Source organism: Thermobia domestica, chromosome 18 (genome assembly GCF_964235325.1).
Source record: "Thermobia domestica chromosome 18, izTheDome1.hap1.1, whole genome shotgun sequence".
Classification (NCBI taxonomy): domain Eukaryota; kingdom Metazoa; phylum Arthropoda; class Insecta; order Zygentoma; family Lepismatidae; genus Thermobia; species Thermobia domestica.
Window position 1 is genome coordinate 14818945 of NC_137471.1, and position 25187 is coordinate 14844131.

General features: G+C 34.0%; 1 protein-coding gene across 1 annotated transcript in view; it reads right to left on the minus strand.

Moving 5' to 3' along the window:
* LOC145675439 (luciferin 4-monooxygenase-like) overlaps window positions 1–25187 on the minus strand; it is a 53886-nt gene that overhangs the window by 15324 nt on the left and 13375 nt on the right. Inside the window, exons 4-9 of the mRNA XM_081745858.1 lie at window positions 18221–18397; window positions 14984–15116; window positions 8107–8263; window positions 5529–5702; window positions 1612–1720; window positions 535–584 (exon numbers count right to left, since the gene is read on the minus strand). Coding sequence (XP_081601984.1) covers window positions 535–584; window positions 1612–1720; window positions 5529–5702; window positions 8107–8263; window positions 14984–15116; window positions 18221–18397 — 800 coding nt within the window. The remainder of the gene's footprint in view (window positions 1–534; window positions 585–1611; window positions 1721–5528; window positions 5703–8106; window positions 8264–14983; window positions 15117–18220; window positions 18398–25187) is intronic.

The following is a 25187-nucleotide window of genomic DNA, read 5'->3' on the forward strand; positions in this document are numbered from 1 at the left end:
TCAATAATAATAATAATAATAATAATAATAATAATAATAATAATAATAATAATAATAATAATAATAATAATAATAATTTACTTTTACTTGATAAGATTTTGATGCCCGTGTTATATAACAAAATAGTATTTTGTAGTTATTTTTATTGTCAGTAAATAATTTTAATTTGGGCACATACTGTACATATAGAATTCAATAATGTAGAAATTGGAACAAAAAAGAAAAAGTCAAACCTGTAGCATGTTTAGTTAGGTAAAGTTGAATTGATAACGGTCATTCCAAGTGGTGCTGCATTTATTTCAGTTTATTTCTGTCAGTAGCTTGCTTTTCACGCATTCAGGTTTGGAAACCACTGTTCTATGTGAATGAATTTAACCTATCCTCGAGCAGAGTATATTACACTACCGAAATTATTTTTAAAAGTATCTTTCAAGTACAAAATTGGATATAACGGAACTGGCCGAACAATATTATTAAATTACGAGTATAGCTATAATACAAAACTAGTGCAAATTTTAGAGTTTACTTAAATACCTTGGCTCGTGCTTCAGGAATCAATTGGCCACAATGCACAGGATAGCTCTCTGAAAATTAAAATAAAAGAGATACAATATTATATTAATTGGCAATTTGTGTGTATATAATGGATTTCTAGAATGAAATCTACTCAAAAAAATCTTAAAGCAGTTCATAACTAAATTATGTACTTCGATTCCCCTTTATGTACTTGTGATACTTTTTTCTTTTTTTCATCGAATGCACGTAAAGTCCATATAACTACAAATTCATCTTGAATTTTTGTTTCGGTAATTCGTAATAAATAAGCAAGTATTCTTATATGTTTATGTTAAAGAGTAGGGTGACACAAAGACTACAGTATGTTTTAAACTTTCATAGAGAGTGCGATCTTTATAATGTTCAGGTTATGTAAAGATTCTCGTATGTTTAGGCTAAAGATCAGCGTCACACAAAGTTAAGATTATATTTTAAACTTTCATTAAAAGTGTACTGTAATAAATAAGCAAGTATTCTTATATGTTTAGGTTAAAGAGTAGGGTGACAAAAAGACTACAGTATGTTTTAAACTTTCATAAAGAGTGTGATCTTTGTAATGTTCAGGTCATGTAAAGATTCTCGTATGTTTAGGCTAAAGAGCAGCGTCACACAAAGTTAACAATATGTTTTTAACTTTCATTAAAAGTGTACTGTAATAAATAAGCAAGTATTCTTACACATTTAGGTTAAAGAATAGGGTGACACAAAGACTACAGCATGTTTTAAACTTTCATAAAGAGTGCGATCTTTGTAATGTTCAGGTTATATAAAGATTCTCGTATGTTTAGGCTAAAGAGCAGCGTCACACAAAACTAAGACTATATTTCAAAATCATGAAAAGTACACTCCTTGTAATACTCAGGGTAAGTAAGGATTCTCGTATGTTCAGGTTAAAGAGCAACATCGCACAGAGTTAATACAATATTTTTAAGCTTTCGAAGAAAGCACACACTCGAAGCATGTAAATGAAAATATAAATAGCTTAGTAAAGAGAATATTTTGTGAACTTTTCTTTCCGAAATTATTAGCGAATATAGTAATCTTAATATTACTTACTTGTATTGTGTTTATTTTCTTGAGCTTTGACAACTCTTATGGACGAAGCACCAGTTGAAATATTTACAATTGTTGACGTAACTCCCCAGAATTCAATCATTCCGTAAGCCTACAATAGAAATGCACAGTTAACAGAAGCATTCCAAGGAAACGATGTAATTATTTCATAATATAGTTGAATGCATTGACTCAAAATAATTACAGCAACAATGAAATAAATACCATGATAATTGCTTTTATTTTTGATTACTTATGTCTTGCATCAAAGTTTTGTAAGTTTTTAGCATTTTTGTTGAAAATGAAATTCACTTGCAGAATGTGTGTTTATGCTTGTATGAGGCGCATCTGGAAATAAAGCTAGGTTGCTATGCTGCAAGAATCTTTTAGCTGTCATTAAAAAATCTTGCAACCTCATCTTTACCCCTCTTTACACTTTACAACTTTCTGAAAACAAGAAGGATATCTCCACCCATGCAGCAGGGCCCCCTAGTGGACAAATAGTGAACCTCCTCATTAAAAACGTGTATTTTGGCACGTTTCCCCTCCCCGTCCAAAAGAATCCATGGTTTCGGAAGCAAGAAAACTGGCTTTTTCTTTATGCAGTGGGAGGGCGATAGCAGGTAGCAAGCAAGACGACCCAGAAAGTTGCACATGGTTTGACTCCTCGCAAGATGAAAAAAAAAAAAAAAAAGTTGTATGTCCCTTTCTAGACTATGTTTACATGGAGAAATATTATAAGGTTACAAGATTTTCTTAATGACAGTTACAAGATTCTTGCAACATCGCATTCTAGATCAAGTATATGAAAGTTGAACGACATTAACAGCTTTGTAAAAAAAAAAAAAAAATAATAAAATAATAATAATAATAACTGATTTATACGAGGTTTTACATATTTTTATTTAAGCTTGCTGAATAGAAGTGATTGCTCAAGGTTGAAGTTCGTCAGGATAAAAGAGGATAAATTCCTTTCCGTGACCGAGTGCCTAATGCACGTGCCTTCTGTACGCATCGTCCCGGGTTCGAATTCCGATTTGGGTACTTGCGTCGGATACAAATCCGAGTAGTTGTTCGTATCTCACTTTAAACACTAGGCCATATTTAACATAGCGTCTGCTGAAAAGAGACAATTATCTCCAATCAGCTAACCAATCAAAAGAGGGCAAATTCAACTCAGTCAGAAAATTGTACATTTTAGAAATGTAGTAACAAAAATGTTTACCCTAAACTATAAAATTCATCGCATTCTAATGAAACAAGCAGTGTTTTCTTTGAACTTTATCAATAATCTTCCTTTACTGATTTAAACGGTGAAAGAACGGTGAATGCATTTAATCAATTAGATCAACTATTAAAAAAAAAAAAAAAATCATATAGGTTTCGTTTACCGCTAAAAATCCTTTTTGTAAAATGAAACATTACTTTTGTTTTACTTCACGACTTAAGAATTACCTGTATTATTTTAGGCAGAAATAAATAAATGGTAAAAAATGAAATGAAATTTGAGTTTTACGTCCCACGATTATGCCGGCTAGGCTAAAGGAGACGGTGATGATGAGAAATGAATGAAATAGTGGAATGAAGAAAGTGGGAGGAAACGAGAGAACCCCGAGGAAACCTACGCACACGGTGTTTGTCCACCACAAGGTTCACTTGGCAGGGGCTGGGATCGAACCCGGGACCCCAAGCACCAGAGGTGAACGCTCTGCCACTGAGCCACCGCGGCCTCAAATAAATGGTAACTGGTGAATTGTCCTTCACTGTTAAGTTGGAATTGTGGAAGATAAAAAAATTAAAAACATAACTTATCCCTAAGAATGAACTATTCCTTCTATTTTTTTTTCCGGAAAAATAGCCTGCTCCATATTAAAGTTCGTTAATGAAATATTGATTTTTGAACTATAAACAAAATCGTTTGAACCGTTTTCTAGAAACTATTATTTTACATAAATTTTTAGTCTCTAGTAAAATTACCTTGCTTTTAAGGGTAGAAAAAAAAAACAGAAAGGTGGAGAATTTTATAAAAACTTCAAGAATTCAAAGAAAATAATGATGCAATACACGGAAGAAACAAGAATATATATATATATATATATATATATATATATATATATATATATATATATATATATATATATATATATATTAAGGCTAGGGTTGCCATTCGGCCCGGAAACTCACGGACCGTCATGGAATCGTGGTCTGCGTCCCGGCGTCCTGAAAATATTTCTCAGAATACTTAAACATCCCGTATTTCAGCGAAGAATAAAGGAAGGAAATGTTATAATATATTAGGATTAGGTATATATTGTTGTTTTCTAGGGACTGAGTAAAGTGGTAGTGTCCCAGGTCTTTCCACCTCGCAGTGAAACAGCTGTAGAGGACATCCTGTCCCTATAGTTTTTATCCACATCTGAGCCTTGCCGATGTCAAACATCTTCAGCCTGAGTGTGGTAATGGTAGAGCTGCTGCCCACTACCATAATATCTCTCTTTGTCTGGCTCCTACCCCTAAAGACCTGTCAGGCATGGGAAGCCCTTTAATAGCAAAGCTCCGGCATAGCTCTTGGGATCATTTGAGCACCCAAGCTTCCTAACCCCCCCCCCCCGCTCGTGGCAAGGTGGAGATAGCTGAAATATCCAAGCTGGAAGCATTTGAGATGTAGTGTTGGCGTAGAATGCTGCGGATATTATTGACCGAAAGGAAAAGCAATGAAGACATACTAAAGGAAGTTAATGAAGGACGACACATCATGAAGATAACAGGAAAAAGAAGAAACAACATGCTTGGCCATCTTATTCGGCACTCCGACTGGATCACCGTGTTGATAGAGGGAAAGGCAGAAGGAAAACCAGGAAGAGGAAGACCAAGGATAGAATATCTAGATGCAGTTACGAAGAAGAGGCCTTATCAAAGTATAAAACAGTTCTCCCAAGGAAGAGAAAAAATTTTAAATTTCCATGTTGCCCACCAACCTATGGTTGAGGTGAACAAGAAGATATATATTTATTCTCTTCAGCTTCTGAGTATTGCAAAAAGTCAAAAATACTTTAATGCATAATACATTGATTTAATTAGGGTCTAAGGGGGCAGACTACTAAATATTTTTTCAAAAGTTAACAATTTAATCTATTGCCAGTTTTTCGTAACTGGAATGAGATAATGAAATGAAACTTACCTCAGTAATAGATCATGTTATTCTACACCCGAAAATGTGAATCGAAAAAAATTCCAGTGTTGCCATCCAAAGAAATTACAGTGTGACCAGAATTTGAATTACCCAAAAATCTAGGTTATGGCAGCGACTAGTAAAATGAACTCAACGGCAATTTATGACTTATCATGCTGTCTGTGTTCCTTGTTTATTACTTTTTAAATAATATTTGTATTTTAATTCTACTGCTTATTAAAAATCATTTATTTTGTACTCTTTATATAACTGAGTGATGGGGTAAATCATCCTTACGTTTGCTTAACTAGGGAGATAAGGTCTACTAAAATGACTGACAATGTGATTAAGTAACACTTGAACAACTCTATCTAATGAAAGACAGTAAATTAGTATATAAAGTATTAGTAGTATTGCTTTTCATAAGCATTTCAAAGATTCCCGCAATTTCATAGAGTCTCGAATTTTCGTTTTTGAAATAGACAACCCTAAATTTATCCTGTTGTTACTAACTGATTTCAACCCCAAACAACAGTGATATTTACTGTATGCCTCAGAAAGCACTCCGAAAGTTACATGTGTAGTCTTCACAAAAGTTGTTATCAAGAATATTATCAAAAATACAAACAACCAAAATACACATTTAAAAAGTAGAGTGGTGGAAAGTAAGTTTCCTTTCACTCTATTAAAAAAATCCTTTTTTCTTACCAATTGGTTATCCTCAGCGATAAACACATATCATTCATACCTGATGCACTTCTTCAACATGTGAAAATTTACATACGAATTCTTCAACTGCAGACGAGGTTAGAATTGCTCCTGTTGTATGCACAAACTTTACACTCCTTAGATCATAGTTTTTGGTCAGAGGCGATTTGCTCATCCACGTCATCAGAAATGGCAGCATACCTAGTGTTGAAGGCTAAATATAATAATAATAATAATAATAATAATAATAATAATAATAATAATAATAATAATAATAATAATAATAATAATAATAATAATAATATAAAAGATTAACGACACTTTTTTATCTTATTTAATTGGTTATTTTAATAGACTATTATTAATCCTTCTGCTGATCTATGTGACTAGCGCACGCATTTTCAGTACATAGGGTCCTGGGTTCAACTCCCGGTGAAAAAACCTTGGACTCATTACGATGGTTCGGATACCATTTTAAACTGTAGATCCATATTTCATGTAGCCTCTGCGGTGACAAGAAATCTAAAACATTCAACAAAGAAATACAGTAAATGACGATATTGATGAAGAATTAAATGAAGAAAAGTAATTAACTTCATTTACGGATGATTGTTAAGACTTTGTAGTACTTAAATGTACTAAGATTACAGCAATTTCTTTTTTTTTTTTTAAAAAAAAAAAGTGCATAGAGAACATTAAAAAATCTATTTCTGGGTTGGATTAAAATTTCGTAATTTCATGTAATTTGTAAATAAAAGTCTGGCAAAATTACGAATAATGTGTTTGTGATGCGAAACTGAGTGAGAGAAGCTATAAGTAGTTTCAACACAGTATTAGAAGTTTATAGTTATACCAGGGGCGTCATTTAGGGGGGGGGCAAGAGGGGGCAATTGCCCCTCCCCCAAGAGTTTAAGGATCCCATACACTTTAATCGATTGTGTACTATATACTAGTAGGAAACCTGAAAATCTTAAGTTGGCGGTGCTCTTGCCCCCCCTCAAGCGAGGTCTGAAATGACGCCCCTGAGTTATACTAAAGGGTAACAAGTATAACTACAAAGAACGCAACTTTTGAAATGCCCGCTATTTCTGTTGTAGTTAGTCGGCAACACTGAACGTTACACGATTGTCATCTGTCCTCTTTGTGATTAGTAGTCGCAGAGCGCCAAATAGCTCACGATTGTCATCTGTTTTGGGTGTGGATAAAAATGGGGGGCTTCAAGGCGGAACAACGCGTTCTCATAATGGAAACTGATTACAAATATGGTGGATGATGTGCAGAGACTGTTCGCAAACTCCGAGGAATGTTTGGCCAACGTAATCACCCCCCTATGGCGTAAACGTCGGCAACACCTAGTGGCTCACTTGCCGCTAAATGTCGATCGTCGCTATAGGGACGCGTCAAAGGATTGCCGCTAGTATGCCACTGGCGGTAGGGTTTCGTCGAGTTGAAACAGATATCTAGAGCCAGGGTGTTGAAATTACCACGGCGTAGCAGCGAGGACTTCACTTTGGTCCGCTCTCCTTCGATTGGTAGCGGAGAATCGCGAAGGGACCAACACGAACTATCGCCAGTCATGTGCATGCGGTTATTATTATATATTATTCTTTCCTGACGAATTGTTCCTACAGTGAGCTCGGGGGTCAAGAGTCACTCCTGCCTCTAGATCATTAAGTAAAAAATCTTGAAATCAGTGAGTATAATTGTATGAATTTAGATAGCAACTGTTGCTGATCATTAGAAAGTGAATATGGGAGAACCATGAAATAAAGTAAATAAATGCACGTCATTTTGTTATAAAATTACATGGCGAACGGTTTTTTATCTGATCCCAAACGGGTATCGTCGAATATACGCGACTACAGGAACACTCTCATTTGCCAAATTCAAAAGACCTCAATAATTTATCCCTCTACAAGCCACGCTGTCTTTATCGCCTCCGTGGCTAAGTCGGTAGAGCACGCCGCCAGTAATTCTAAGGTTGGTGATTCGCGCCCACCCTAGGGTAGCCCTACATTTTTTTTTTTTTTTTTTGTTTAAAGTGTTTCTTAGACTCACCTTAATGTAAACAAATGACGCATATAGGGGATTTAACATATTTTGGAGAAGTAATTTTGTTGTTCATTGGTGTTTCGTCGCGTCTCTGCCGCTGGGGTGTATAACTTTCAAAACGGAAGTGGGGCTACCACGGATTGTCGCTGCAGGGGCGCCAATATTTTAGGTGAGATGTCGCTAGTTCCCCATCGATGGTCCACTGACGCTTACGGCATGGAACAGTCGACATATTTGGTGCATTACTTTGACCAAACATTCCACGGAATTTGCGAAAAGTCTCTGCACAACAATGCCACATTTGTAATAAGTTCCTGCACAGCATTCACCTAATAGTGACACATGAACTCTTAACAGTAACACATAAACTTCTAACAATGGTACATAAGCTCTTCATCTATTCGGTGCAAGGACGTTCTTTGAACGCACGAAATTAGTTCAAAAATGTATTTGTGTGTGTGTGTGTGTGTTTTAATACTTCAGAGATAAGAAATTTAAACACACTATTACTTTTTCTCAAAAAAAAAAAAAAAAAAAAAAAAAAGATGATACTGTACAGTTTATACCTTATGTTTGTGATTAGCTTTCAGGAACATTTCTTCGCTAAATTTCTGCATGCAATACACAGTTCGTCCTGTCACCAAATACGACATTGCTAAATACAAGTTCACAACATAGAAATTGCTGAATGTATGGAGAAGAGAGGATCCTCTGTAATAAAACCTGAAAAGAAATAAAGAAAAAATGTAAGTATAACACCACATGATATTCAGGGTCATCCAAAAAGTGTGGACGCACCTGAATTTTTCGAGTTAAATAATCTACAATGTAGCAAAACTAATATTGTATGTTTATAATAGGTTTTCACGTCGGAGACCCAAGTTTGATTCCCGGCGGGAGCTCATGTGGTTTCAGATTCCACGTTAATCAGTAGAACCCGTCTCATATAGCCTCGCTGCTGAAAGGGACGTTAAACTCAAAATCAACTCAAGTCAATGTTTGTATAACGTATGAAAATAACGAACACCATTTTGAATTCAATTTAAAAATATTATAGTAACCATAGCTTAGGACACCTCGTCTTCATACGAAATTTACTGACAAATTCAATGGATGAATTACATTTGCTCTAGGACCAGCTATAATGTAGTTACAACCGATTGTTAGTTTGTTTGTTTCTGTTTTCACAAAATAGTGTATTCATGAACTTAAGACCGCTCATGTTTAAGTGATACGTTCAAATATGCTGTTCATTACAGTTAACCATTAACGTTAATCTTGCGTTGAAGTTAACGTTAATGCAAAGCTCTGCTTAAAGTGTAACCGTGACACAAGAGTCGATGTTAAATTCTTAAGACGCTCTATTTTTTGTAACGGCATACCTGGGAGTCTTGACATTGAAATGTAACGATGTGAGGTCAGGAAAAGGGATAGCTACTTACAGGGGTAATAACATTTAGCCAATCAATTCAATAATTTGGAAACTACATCCAAATTTTCACCAACACAATGGAGTAATGTGGAGGGCGTCATTGTTTTTGTACAACACAGCGATTTGTATATTCTCTGACAACAATGATGATAAGATATCCTTCTGTAACTATGACGATATTCAATTCCCATCAAGATCCACACAATGATCAGGATTGTTTTCAGAAAAGTGTTGATGAAGCTGGAGCTTGAAGACGTGCCACTTGTGTATAATGGACATATGGCTAACACCATTTTTATGAGCCACGAAACGAGTGCTGAATGCGTCTAACACAGGTATCATAAGTGAACGTCTATGAGCTGTCTGATTTAGTAATCAGCCACAGACTTGGTTTCCCTAAATTTTGCAAGCACTTTTAAAACAGTACATTTGCTGATGATGTACTAATGGTGGTTGAAATTATCTTCAGCCATTCTTGTGCTCCGCTCTCCGATTCGCTTTGCATTCATCAAAGCCATGTTGTGTTAGCTCGTAGTCAGGGGCGTCATTTCAGACTTCGCTTGGGAGGGGCAAGAGCACCACTGACATAAGAATCTCACGTTCTGTACTAGTATATTAGTAGACAATCTATTAAAGCATATGTATTCCTCAAACTCTTAAGGGGGGGCAATTGCCCCCTCCTGCCCTCCCTAAATGACGCCCCTGCTCGTAGTTGACATGAAGCGAAGAAGAAAGGGCCATGTATCTGTCAAAGCTGCAGCTAGAGCACAAGGAACCACACCACCCATCTTGTCAGAAAATTTCCTATGAGAATGGGGTATCAGAAAGTAAGTTTCCTCTTTTTCAAAAAAATCAAGGTGGTGGATTTTAAGGTAATAAATATTAATATTATACTTTTAGATATTTAATAAAATTTAATATTCACAAAATAAGGGACATTTAAGCACCTTTGAAAAAGAAATAAATAAAAATTAAACCACTGAAATTCCAGTTCATTTAGAAAGAAAATAAGGATAATAATTCCCTATATAAATCAATAGACTATAAAATAAAGATGGTTCTGGTATTCAATACCGTTAAGTATGCTCACTTTAGTAATAAATAAATAAATAAATAAATTAAAATAAAAATAAAAATAATCATGGTTATCACTTTTGAGATTAGTGGCGGATCTACAAGGTAAAAACTGGGGAATGAAAGCAGAACCCAGATTATGATAGGCATATCATGAAACTTTTAAAAATATACAGTGGACTCTTTTTAATTCGAAGTCCAAGAGGACAAGAAAAAACTTCGAATTATCCAAAATTCGAATTATCCAACAACATTAATTTTCACATATATAACAACTAACAAACCAAAGTACTGTGCATCAAAAACATATTCATATGGTGTAGATTTTACCTTTAAAGCAGCTTATTATTTGCGTGATCGAATACCGCAAAGTAACAAACGATATTGACTCCACATAATTCAAACTACGTGTACAATGGAAAATATATTTACGTACAACACTACAACATACATTGAATAGCCCAAACAATTAAACACCAGTAACAATTTAAATATTCTGTTCTCACTTTTAAGAAGTCGTAAACCTCATTTGCTTAAATTTGATTGTTTTTGTACGGTTATAGTGCGTCCAGTAAGAGAACGTCTCTGACAGCTCGCAGTGACATTGCCACTACTCGCGTGTCTAGGTTTTTTTTCGGTGCAACTGTAGTGGCAATTTAATTAATGGTATAAAACAGAGTGATCGTGGTTGGTAACACTGGTATCAAAGTAGGGGCTGCAATGTCCCACCGCATGTGGTACGAAACGTCAGAGACCATCTCTTGTTGGCCGTGCTATAATAAATCTTGAATTTCATGTATTGCGTGGAATATGATATTAATAACATTTGGTTGACTTTATCAACAATTCATCTTAAATGTTCAACCAATTCTGAAACAAGATGACATTGCAACACGTTCTCTATCTTTACTTCTTCCCCAACTCACCTTCATCTTTATCATTACATAGATTTTCTATTTATTTTTTGTATTACTCTTCCCTATGGCTGCATCTGGATAACTGAAAACACGTTAAAACTGTATTTCTCTGTTTACATCTGTCCAACATTAAAACTTTTCAACTGTATTTACTTCGAATTATCCAAAACATAGGTTCAAAAGTTCGATTTATCGACGACTTTTTACTATTGTTTTCAATACAGTTTTCAAGGGGAGTGGACTTCTGTTCGAATTATCCAATATTTCGAATTATCCAATTCGAATTAACGAGACTCCACTGTATAAATAATAGCTTCAATTAGTTTTTCAGTCAAAACACTGGGGAGGCTCGCATCTCGGCCCCAGGCTAAATCTGCCACTGTTTGAGACGCAGAATTGATCTGAAGTTCGTCAAGAAAGGGGGTTTATGAAGCACGTATTTAAGTAAACATAGGTTTATTATATCACTTCCAATCTAGATCTTCAGCAGTGGCGGGTCGTGCTCTGAATCTTAGGTGGTGCACAATATATGATCTCACTTTTTTCATTATTATTAATATTATTATAAATACTATTAGCAGTAGAACACAGAGTATACGTACTAGTGGCGATTCATGACTCAAAGATTTAGAAATGAGAAAAATACAAGGTATTTCTCAATTAATAAGTTGAAAATTTACTGTAAAGAAAAAAAGCCCGTTCGAAGACGCCACAAATCGAATGCAATTGATGATTATATTGAGCACGTACCTGTTTTGCGTCACTTTTTGATTGAGATTCTCAATGGACGGCCTATAACCAGCATCTAGTTGAGCAGCAATATTCACATTTCCCAACACAGTGAGACTAACGTTTTATATATGAGCTGACGAATTTTCATTTTTTTTTTTTTTTTTTAATTTTGTAATGTTGATGCTGGATATCTATAATACCTATTTTACTGCATGTATTTTCCCCAGCCCCAAACAAGAAAACGGAAAACAAAGCAAAGCATTTTTAATTTCACATTCATCCATATAACCACTTAAGCTATTCATACAAGTGGTATTAAACTTCCTTGTCAATGTTCGTTTCTGACTTCTGATTTCTTGCGTTATATTGAGAGTCGAAATCAGTCCTTTGATGTTTTCCACAAGTTGGTTTGCTTCTGACGTTCTTTTTGAAAACGGCTTATTCAACATAGACGTTACAGAATTGATTGTCACTTCAAGTATATCAGGGGCTGATACGTAATTATGCAATTACGGTAACCATATTCCAACTAACAACAAAGACGGTGCACGCACACAAACACACAACACTACAAAGTACGAGAAAATGACGAATAATGCTTTGTGTATTGTTATATCAATATTACTTATTTTTTACATGTGAAAGAAATGCAATGCAAATCACGGATGACATGGTATAATTGTGTTACTGAGTAACATAGCTGACGATAATTTTGATACATCAGTAGGTCTAATGCGCTCTTTTTTATGTCTTCTTTTTATTACTTTGAGATAATGTATCAGTGAAATTTGTTCAGTTATTTATTAGAAGTAAAATGCTTACTAAAAAAACAAGAGATAAAATCAATGCAAAATGTAAGTACAACAATTTCTTCAAAAAATACAAAAAAAAAAAAAAACTACAGTATACATTAAATTTGATCAGAACAAGCCTAGGCTGACCCTGTCAGCTAGCGGCCATTTTTTTTGTTTTTGTTATACGCTACGAAACGTTCTATTGACAGGTAGTTTAGAGCGAGAGGACAGCGAGGGACTCCAGCAAGCGGTGGCTTTGGAAAAGTTTTTGTTTGGTAAACTTGCTTGCAGAAAATCTGCAAACATATTGGATCCTTATGAACGAGGCAGTGAGGCAGTATTAATCCTCGCACATCGCAACCTCCGCAGTGGTTCAGCTAGAGAGTTTGTAAAACCCTCAAGCAGAAAGAATTAGCCATCCTCGTTTCAAACGCACTTGTTGAAGGAAAGATTATGTTGACAATAAAACGAAAAGTGATTTAGCACAAATAAAAATTAAATATTGATAGCAGGTTTGTGCAAACATGCAAATATTAAGTGAAACCGCCACTGATCTTCAGTATAATTTAAGCTATATCCAGATCATGTTGTTCCTTTTTGCTATAAGAATTGTCAATTTATAATCTATCGCTAACAATATTATTTGACTCTAAAAACTAAAGAGTACAGTAAAGCAAAACCCGGTCCTTATTTTCCAATATTCAATTAGAGAAGTCAAACAATCTACAGAAATTACTTCCTATACATTTCTTCTTTGTCCTCACACCATGTGGTGTTTTCACGAAATACCTGATATCCAAACTTCGGTGAATGTGCCGCAGTCTTCCTTCAAATTCACCCCTTACACCAAAACGAGCTTCCTTCGAGTTAAGATTTAAATACAAACATTTTCTTTCGAGCGAATGTAAGACGTAAAAAAACATATTGCACTCGTTCTTGACGAAAAATAAAACACAACTTTAATTGACACTCTCAAAACCGCCTTTAAATCAATTTCCCCAAAGACAACGCATAGCTTAATCGCTTTCTCTTATATATATTCAACCATTTTTATTGAAATTCTCTTATTGATATTCAACCAATATATAAACCAATTCAAACAAATTGGTTTATTTAATCAATTCTATGAAATGGTTAGGCAAGATGAGCGTTCTTGAAACCAGTTCTACCTTCGGATCTACATACATTGACCACTAGTCAGAAACTGAATTGTTAAAATGAAATGAAATCTCTTAGGTTTAACGTCATTCGGTTGGCTTATAGGCTAAAAGACACAAATGATAAATGAATGCAAATCATAATTGAAGTATAGAAGAGGGTGGGCCAAAACGGAAAAACTTAAGTACACTCATGTCCAAAATGATTGCCGCATATCTATAACTGTCTTCTTTTAATTTGAGAGTGATTTTGCAGGGTACTTTTAATACTGAACTATGTTTATAATCGAGAAATGTATATTTGTGGTAAATTTTATAGGAAAGAATTTATAAATACGAAAATTACAATGAGTTAAACAAAATGTTGCTAAATGGACAAGAAAGTTTTATTTTCGTTTTATTGTTCTTATTTACAGCCCTTTTGACATGAAATTTTCCACACACATGTCTTTGCAGATTATACACATACTAACATTATAAGAAATACCGGGCGAATTCGTTATCAAATTATATTCCTACAACAACATATTTATAGACATGCGACAATAATTTTGAACATGAGTGTACATACGAGGATTGCGAGACTACGACTTTCTCTACCATAAGATAACATGACAAGAATCGAATCAAGAACGTTCAGCCACTGAGTTAAGCGTCCCATTACTAAACCATTATGATTCTATTATCAGTAATTGAAGAATCAACTATAGGCATAGATAACGAATGAGGTTTCTGAAAAGTACCAAGATGATATGCACAAAAATATTTCACAAACATTATTTTCTAGTTCTGGGAAAGACACTCACTTAACGCTAAATACAGTATGTACAACTAGCAACTAGTACTAAACGTTCAATGCTTAAATGGAGCAGTTAAATAGTACCGTTACAAATAAAAGAACTGATCGAACCTAAGGTGGATCCTTGAGGAACACTTATTAATTTTCTCAGCTGCTGCTGCTGATGATACAACTTTGCATTAACAATTTTCAAAAACTATACTTGCTCTACCAGTTATCTTTAAAAAAAATCGAATAAGTCATTACTTAAATTTTATAAATAAAATTTGATGAAGAACGGTTTCAAATATTTTGAAAAAAAAAAATTATTAGAAAAGACAACAGATCGTTAGTTATATAGTATCTGGGGATTTTACTATGCAATCAAATAATGGAATCCCGTGGAATTTATAGTTTGAATTTAATGCTTTATTGAAAAGAAGAAACAGTTTAAGTCAAGGGAGAAAAAACTTCCACCTGCCACAAAATAATACATGAAAGACGAAAGTCTAATATGGTGTAATACTAATATGGTGTACTAATATGGTGTACTACTTACTGCTCACACTTTAAAAGCCCCAACACTGAACGATGTGTATGCTGGACAACTTTTGGAGTTCCTGTGCTTCCACTTGTGGTAGGCATCAATATCACATCGTTTTCCAAGTCCACGTCTGTTTCAGTAAACGTTACTATAACAGCAATAAAATGGAACTATAGTAGGCTTACAATGACGTGTAACAAATAAACAATCAAGTCATTCTTGTATTTGTGAATGTAATACGATACAATAAGCTACCATTATAATGTTTTTCTTTTTCTTAAAAATTATTCACTAATAACTACAATTAACTATAACGATTTTCTAATCTGAATTAAAACATTTTATTTATTTGTATCGTAAGGAAAATGGAAAATCAGTTCTTTTTTTTCAAATTCTAATTGAAATGTAAGTATTGAACTGGAAAATATGGATAGATGATACCCTGAAATGTTATTTAATATTAAATTATTATTATTATTATTATAGCAACCCACATTATGCTTTATTTTTTTCTAAATTATGCTTTATTGTTAATTTCAATCACTGTTTTACATTAATCGTGTATAATGTATAATATTTACTATACATTAAATAATCTAAATATCTTGATCTATTTATTTATATTTTATGAAGCAATTTCTTTTATATTTAATGAGCTTTCTACTTATTGCACTGTAAAGAGATATGCTTTGCTCGAATCAGTTTTTTCTATCACTTGTGTGCACCTTAGAGGTGCGTATATACAGAAAGGAAAAGTATGCGGAAAGGTGCACAAAAAGTACAGAAAGTGCTCAAGTTCGAGAGGTACACCTAACAATATAGTGTGGAGTTCTTGTGTACTATTCATTATTGGCGGAAAGGTTTCTTCTTTTCTTTTTTTCTTTTCTCCACATCAAAGGATTACACCGAAAAATTTACAGTAATAAAAATAAGCTTTTCATTGTTGCATTGTTATGTTCTCAATGATTTTGCACTGTAAATATTAAAAAAATAGTAATATGGTATATGTTAAAATTGCAGTTAAATGGAATTTCCAAGAATTATGCTATATATTTTAAATTATGCTTTATGCTTTATTTTCTAAAATTATGCTTTTAAAATTAGTTTCTTCTGGACCCTTAGACAACCACAACCATATTCAAGGTACCAACCATATGTGTAAATTGCTATTATGCTTTTTATGCTTTTGGGTTGCTATTATTATTATTATTATTATTATTATTATTATTATTATTATTATTATTATTATTATTATTATTATTATTATTATTATTATTATTATTATTAAAAACAGTTTCTCCCTTTCTCCCATTTTTTAAAAATAGGTCGCTGTTTCAAGTAACTCATTCCTAATAACTACGTGAGTAAGCAAATTAGTATGGCTTGACATATACTTCCAAGAATTGAACACCCTTCGAAAATCCAGGGGAGCAATTACTCTTCCTTGCTTGCCCCTGCAGCAGTCAAGACTGGAACCATATCGAATTATTGTAAAATTTTAGAAATTCCAGAAAGTGAAAGAAATTAAAGAACATAGCAATGAGGTTAAATAGTGTTATTTGATGATAATTTTCATGTGAAATATATGTCTGTACAAGTGAAATACAAATTGACAAACAACATTTCGAAGTATGGATATTGCTGTCATTTGTCAAGCTGTCAAAAAATGGTATTAAAATATCGTTTTCAATTTTGCTTCCGTGCTTCCTCGTTTCCATCTTCTGTGCAAGCTCCATTAACAAAGTTACATCTATCTGCATACTTTAAAAAAATAATCGCAAAATCTAATTGAGTTTTGGCGTCATCGCAATACCGTCCTCAAGTTGTTTTGTTTTTCCTGTTTGTAAGAGAGTAACTCTGAGGAAAATATTATCAACGTTGTCGAAATTTAACAAGAAGGTTTGGTTTTTGGTTGCATCTATAAGCCTAATTAAAAATATTAACTACTTAACTGACATTTTGTAGGATTCGTTACCAGATGAATTATTTTTCATAATGAATAAATTCTCTGAAACAACTTTTTTCTACAAAAAAATAAATAAAATAAAAAAGACTTTTCTATATTGTAAACATCGAAAATAAACAAAAACTTCCAACCGGAACAATGAACATAGAGCTGAATAAAAAGGCTGATAAAGCATGCGTATGGAATGGGCATTGTATTGATATGAGGCATCAGTCTAGAACATGTTTCCCAACCAGTGTGCCGCGAATGGGCCGCTGGTATGCCGCGAGGAATCGAAACAAAATTATTAATTTTATAGCAATCAAATTGCAACACGTAGGGAAAAATGTATATTTGTATTCACATTGCTATGAACCTCTACTATGAATCTACAATTTTAAGTTACATACTGTGTCACTGTTCTGTACATTTCTAATGTTGAAAAAAGCATTTGTTATCATTGTTATGACCATTATTGCTTCTTTATTGTTGCAGACTATTTCGTAAGTTGAAAATTTAAAATATCATTCAATCCTTTCGACAAATTACCTACATTTGTGTTTTTACAAGAAATTTGTTTGTTCCTTCGTTATTTACTGATCTTCCTTCTTAGTGAAAGGTTTTCCAAAAAGAAAGCGTATTTTTAAAAAAACCTGAGTCCAATATTTCATTGCAATTGTTTTCTATTTTTAGATTAGAATGAAAAATAATCGTAACGATTTACCACGAGGGAAAACCAGTGATCGAGCTTTCTTCTCTGTGAGAAGGAGATCAATAATCACAGAAAAAATACCACTGTGTTTTATATTTACAAATAATAATATCTATAAGTGTGCCGCGAGAATTCAAGTAACACACGTAGTGTGCCGCAAGTTGAAAAAGGTTGGGAAACGCTGGTCTAGAATATAGGCGCTGACTACATAGGTGCCCCGGAGCTCAAGTACCCATTAGAGATTTTCTATTCAAATCATTTGTTGTTTAATAATTTCGGTAACTTTTTCGTCTGTCACCTTCATCAGAACACTTCATTTGATATAAATTTACCTTTTGTTAAATCTAAAATTCCCTGACTCATTCTTTCCTATGTAATCCGATGAAGATCTTAAAACCAAAACTCGCCAAAATTATAAATAACAAAATATTGATATAGAACATATCAAAGGTGAGGCCATATTGTATTAAATATGCGTTCGTTGTGTACCGTATATACAACACTTGGTCGTTTTCCCTTAGAACTTTTTCTGAGAGAAAAATAAATCTACTTACGAAATAAACGTATATTTACTAGTGAAACCGAAGTTCCTTACCATATTCAGAAGAAATAATAATATCGTCAATGGCTGTTGCTTCTGAGACACTCCCGAAACTTAAAAGCTGGACACGCCATTCAAGAATAGACAGGGCTTTCTTCACGTTTGGTGCGGTTTCTCTGTCGCACAATACAAATTTTCCTTTAACTTCTTCTACAATCTGTTTCAGTACTTCTGGAAAGTATTAAGTAGACCAAAACATATTAATACATTCTATATATTGATATGCTTAATATACCGGGTGCGTCAGAAAAATGCATAAACACTTTGAACCATCATAGAAACCGTATTTCCCGTCAATTTCTGGGAGAAAGTAATGTTATCTTTCTTCAACATGTGACAGCAGAATTGTCTCTCTTGCTACTCAGCCCAGTTAGTGGCAAGGAAGTAATTGCAAGATGGCGGACGTACGTTTGAGCTTTGAAGCGCGGAGGCAGGTAATTAAGTGGTACTGGAAGTTTGAGAATGTCGCTGCGGTTCAAAGATGAGGTGTACAACGTAAATCACGTAACTTAGACACACTTTGGAATGAGATTCAAGCAGGTTGCGCAAAAAATCAAATTGGACACGTTGGTACAATGTACGGAATCAGCAGTGACTCGTACTGAGAAATGTATTGATGCTGAAGGCCGCCATTTTCAACAGTAATCACATTTACGTGAGAAAGTGCATTTATGTTTCAAATTGGACTTTAAGCTTTCCATTTCCAGCAATTGAACCTTGTAGAACGGAACATAAATTTTCTATGACGGTTCAAATTGTGTATACATTTTTGACGCACCCTGTATTAATCTCTTGCGTACCAGTAACATTCATGTGGATGTAATGAAAATTTATCCCTTATTAAGGGGTCGTATTATTCCTGGAGATGATGAAATTTGTTAGTGGATACAAGGCAAGACTTAGTTCTACTATTTGTCCTTAGGTGGCAGCACCTTACTGACAGAAAAGACAAGAAAAAAGGGTATCCAGCAGCAGACCCAGTGCCGGATTTAGGTTTGATGAGGGCCCTAAGCTACTGAAAGGGACCCTATATACGTGAAGCTTTCTTTTCCAGCGTTAAAATGTAGCCGTTTTTCTAGGTTTGAATATATGTTATATTCTAATTTATGGGCCTAATGGATAACTAGATAGAAACAGGGGCCCATTACAAGCAAATCTGAGAAACTGGGGCTCTATTATAAGCGGGATGGATAACAGGGGTCTCATTAGAAGTGAGACTGAGAAATAGAGCCCTATTACTTGCTTCATAAAAACCTAGTACATAACAATACAAAACACAATTGCTATGTGTGTATTTCATCTTATTTGGTTTTTCTTGTTATTTGGAAATTTCATTACAATCAGGTTTTTCTTTAGATTTTTTTTGGCCCCCATGCGAGTGGGGCGCTAAGTTATAGCTTGTTTAGCTTATACGTAAATCCGGCACTGGGCACGCCGAAGGGAGTATTCAATAACAATACACATTTCTTTGTTTTGACGATAAACAATTAGCAACTTCGAGCTCTATTTCGAGATCGGAAAAGGAAAAAAAAAAAACTGTCTTTGATCTCCGGTCAGTGTTGCTAACTCGCAGCAGCATAAAATCCCTTCAGAACATTAGAATTTTCCCTTTTCCAGTCCAAATGTTCCACAATGCAGATAACTGTTTTTATCAGTAATGCGAATGCTCTCCTGACACGCGTACAATAACTATGGCCTATATAACGATGTAGACAGTATTTCAACGGTAAATGAAACCGGTATTATAGCACGCACACAGGAAAATGATACTTGGAACGCAAGCGGTTAATAATACACTTAATACATTAATAATTGCATTCAATATGTTGCGATATTTCTCGGGTCATGTGACTCAAATATCCGTTTCATCTCTTTTAAAATCTTCTTCAATACTTTCGGAAAATATAAAAAGATAGATAGATAAATACAGATCACTATAAATGATTGAAGCGATTTCATAAATTCACTGTAGCTCTAGTAATTGAGATATTGTAACAAAACTCAACAGTAACGTAGAAAAGCTTTCTTTGTTGCAGGTGTACTTCATATTTCTCCCACGACAGCGCAGCAGTGAAGCAAGATGGCAATAGGTGCCGAGAAAGCATTTTGTATCACGGCCTCCACGCTCTCCTGACCTAGTCCCATGGGATTTTTTCTGTGGGGTTATGTGAAAGATTCAGTGTTCACACTTCCTCTACCAGCAAACCTGCCAGAACTGCGAGTCCGCATCAACAATGTTTTTGAACTCATTGGTAGGGATATACTGCGCTGAGTGTGGAAATAACTTGATATTCGGCTTGATGTCTGTCGAATTCGTAAGGAGCAACATATCGAACATTTGTAACTATTAACTAAAACTTTTTTGAGTTTTTCTGTGTGTGTGAAAAAATTATCGCAATATGTACAGTAATGCAGTTATTAAAGAGCTGTGAAATCGCTCTAATCATTTATAATAAAGCTGTACAATGTATTAATTCATTCTACATATTTATTCATTTTATAAATTAATATACTTCATGCATTAAAGTATTTAGTATATAAATACATAAATACAGAGCCAAGGGCGCCCATATTGTGGTTTCCAAAGGGGGGCAAGTATACGCGACATTTCAAATATAGGTTCAAATTTTGCTGTAACTAATGTAAAAAAATCAATGGGGTTTTCGATATTCGGAAGTACGATTTCCTCTAGAGGAGGGGGCGAATGCCCCACCTTGCCCCCTGATGGGTGCCCTTGTACAGAGCTAGTGTAAATGATCTTATCGATTTAAAATTTTAATAAGTCACGTTTTTTTACAATGACAATCAACTCCTTAAATCTTAAAATATTCAACAGAATTGAAACAATTCAGGACTGTTTAGAACTTCAGAGTGACTTACAAAATCTTGAAATTTGGTGTAAAAACAATAAATTTAAGTTAAATGTTCGTAAATGCAGTTATTTAACATTCACTAGAAAAGAAAAATATATTCAATATAATTATACAATATTAGGGGAAAAACTAAAAAAGCTTGATTTTATAAGGGATTTGGGAGTTATTTTTGACTCAAAATTAACCTTTATTCAACATATTGAAACTATTTGCAAAGAAGCCTACAAAAATCTTGGATATATTTATCGAGTCAGTAAAGATTTTCAAAATGATCAAACTTTAATTGTGCTGTATTATGCATACGTCAGGTCAAAATTAGAATATTGTAGTAATATATGGAACCCCAATATACAGAAATACTCATTCTTGATTGAGCGTACTCAAAATAAGTTTCTAAGGCTTCTTACCCTTAAGAAAACAAAATTCTATCCAAAATTTGAAAACTACATTAACCTTGTTGAAAATTTTAATTTTGAAACATTAGAACTCAGGAGAAGAAATATTGATTTATTGTTTTTACACAAACTCTTTCATGGCAAAATAGACTGTCCTGATCTTAACGAAAAAATATGTATCCAAGTACCATCCATTAAATTGCGCACGGCTTCGAAAAATACATTTTTTGTATGACAGCGAAAACAAACGTTTTAAGCAGATCTCCTATATGGAGAGTTAGTGCAACCTACAACACGTTAGTTAAAGCAAATTTCAACCTGGATGTACTGGCAATGGATGTAAGTAGTTTTAAGAAGTCTATTAATTTTGTAAGACAAATGTAATTACGACCAATAGCTTTATTAACCTATATAATCTGTATAGCGATATACTATGTAACACTGTAATTAGGCCTGTGCCTGTTGTGTTATATGTCAATAAATAAATAAATAAATAAGAAAAAAATTTAAAAATATCTCCACTCTTAATATCTCTATTTTTAATCTGAAGTGGTAACAATCTACTATCACTTCCCGCATCAAAACATTAACCGAGAAAATATCACGCCATATAAACCAAACTCCTTCTCGTGGTTAACACGTGATACTGGTACTTATTTCTATTTACACAGTGCGTTCAATAAATTTTGGGACTATCTACAACTAAAATACTTAATAATGTCAAAAAAAAAAAAAAACTGTCACTTGAGTTTTCTTTATACATTCCTTCCCGAGTCACAAACTCACTATTTCAGTCGTAGACACTCCGACATTTAACAGTAGAGTTGAGTTGATTCTAGTTTAGCGTCCCTTTCAGCAGCGAGGCTATATGAGACGTGGACCTACTGATTAACGTGGAATCCGAACTACATGAGCTTCCGCCGGGAATCGAACCCGGGTTCCCAACGCCAAAACTTAATAGTAGAATATTTTATAATAATAATAATAATAATAATAATAATAATAATAATAATAATAATAATAACTTTGGTAAAGAAAGTAAAGAGGGTCGCATAAAGCTTTAATTTATGAACGAATTTATGCAGGAATTTGAAGCGGTAATTAATAAACATTACAGGAATATGAACCTCGTATACTTGAAAAACATAGAGCATAGTTGTCATATAGCATCAGTTTAATCTTAAATATGATTTTTTTGGGGTAATGCATCAAAAAATATTGCTGAGGTTAAAAAACCTCACATACTTGGGGTATGAGAGGGTATACAAAGCTTAGAGCATAGTTGTTGTTGTTGTTTAGCGTGAGTTTAAGCTCAAATATAAGTTTATATAAACAAGAACAATATTCTAGGCTCCATATACCCTCTCATACTTCAAGCAATATCGTCTGAGGTCTAACTACAAAAAAATATGACTTTTTGGGTAAAACTTCAAAAACTATTGGTAAGGTTAAAAACCGCACATACTTGGGGTATGAGAGGGTATACAAAGCCTAGAGCATAGTTGAAGGGTAAGGGGAAAAAAGAAGGAATGTCACAAAATTACATTTTCGAGAAAACGGCGTTTTAACATTGAAAACCGTGTAAAAAGAATAGGATTATTAAATCTTTCGCCCCTTTTTACATGGACATTTTTACATCTAGGCATACATGGCATATACAGTCAACTAGTACCAAGAGTCGCCAACAGATAGGACAAAGCACCCGAAAAAGCACATACATGGACATTCCTTGTTTTTTCCCCTTACCCTTCAGTTGTTGTTGTTGTTTAGCGTGAATTTAAGCTCAAATATAAGTTTATATAAACAAGAACAATATTCTAGACTCCATATACCCTCTCATACTTCAAGCAATATCGTCTGAGGTCTAACTACAAAAAAATATGACTTTTTGGGTAAAACTTCAAAAACTATTGGTAAGGTTAAAAACCGCACATACTTGGGGTATGAGAGGGTATACAAAGCCTAGAGCATAGTTGAAGGGTAAGGGGAAAAAAGAAGGAATGTCACAAAATTATATTTTCGAGAAAACGGCGTTTTAACATTGAAAACCGTGTAAAAAGAAGAGGATTATTAAATCTTTCGCCCCTTTTTACATGGACATTTTTACATCTAGGCATACATGGCATATACAGTCAAATAGTACCACGAGTCGCCAACAGATAGGACAAAGCACCCGAAAAAGCACATACATGGACATTCCTTGTTTTTCCCCTTACCCTTCAGTTGTTGTTGTTGTTTACCGTGAATTTAAGCTCAAATATAAGTTTATATAAACAAGAACAATATTCTAGGCTCCATATACCCTCTCATACTTCAAGCAATATCGTCTGAGGTCTAACTACAAAAAATATGACTTTTTGGGTAAGACTTCAAAAACTATTGGTGAGGTTAAAAACCGCACATACTTGGGGTATGAGAGTGTATACAAAGCTTAGAGCATAGTTGTTGTTGTTGTTTAGCGTGAGTTTAAGCTCAAATAAAAGTTTATATAAACAAGAACAATATTCTAGGCTCCATATACCCTCTCATACTTCAAGCAATATCGTCTGAGGTCTAACTACAAAAAAATATGACTTTTTGGGTAAAACTTCAAAAACTATTGGTGAGGTTAAAAACCGCACATACTTGGGGTATGAGAGTGTATACAAAGCTTAGAGCATAGTTGTTGTTGTTGTTTAGCGTGAGTTTAAGCTCAAATAAAAGTTTATATAAACAAGAACAATATTCTAGGCTCCATATACCCTCTCATACTTCAAGCAATATCGTCTGAGGTCTAACTACAAAAAAATATGACTTTTTGGGTAAAACTTCAAAAACTATTGGTGAGGTTAAAAACCGCACATACTTGGGGTATGAGAGTGTATACAAAGCTTAGAGCATAGTTGTTGTTGTTGTTTAGCGTGAGTTTAAGCTCAAATAAAAGTTTATATAAACAAGAACAATATTCTAGGCTCCATATACCCTCTCATACTTCAAGCAATATCGTCTGAGGTCTAACTACAAAAAAATATGACTTTTTGGGTAAAACTTCAAAAACTATTGGTGAGGTTAAAAACCGCACATACTTGGGGTATGAGAGGGTATACAAAGCCTAGAGCATAGTTGTTGTTGTTGTTTAGCGTGAGTTTAAGCTCAAATATAAGTTTATATAAACAAGAACAATATTCTAGGCTCCATATACCCTCTCATACTTCAAGCAATATTGTCTGAGGTCTACCTACAAAAAAATATGACTTTTTGGGTAAAACTTCAAAAACTATTGGTAAGGTTAAAAACCGCACATACTTGGGGTATGAGAGTGTATACAAAGCCTAGAGCATAGTTGTTGTTGTTGTTGTTTACCGTGAATTTAAGCTCAAATATAAGTTTATATAAACAAGAACAATATTCTAGGCTCCATATACCCTTTCATACTTCAAGCAATATTGTCTGAGGTCTAACTACAAAATAATATGACTTTTTGGGTAAAACTTCAAAAACTATTGGTAAGGTTAAAAACCGCACATACTTGGGGTATGAGAGGGTGTACAAAGCCTAGAGCATAGTTGTTCTTGTTGTTTAGCGTGAGTTTAAGCTCAAATATAAGTTTATATAAACAAGAACAATATTCTAGGCTCCATATACCCTTTCATACTTCAAGCAATATTGTCTGAGGTTTAACTACAAGATAATATGACTTTTTGGGTAAAACTT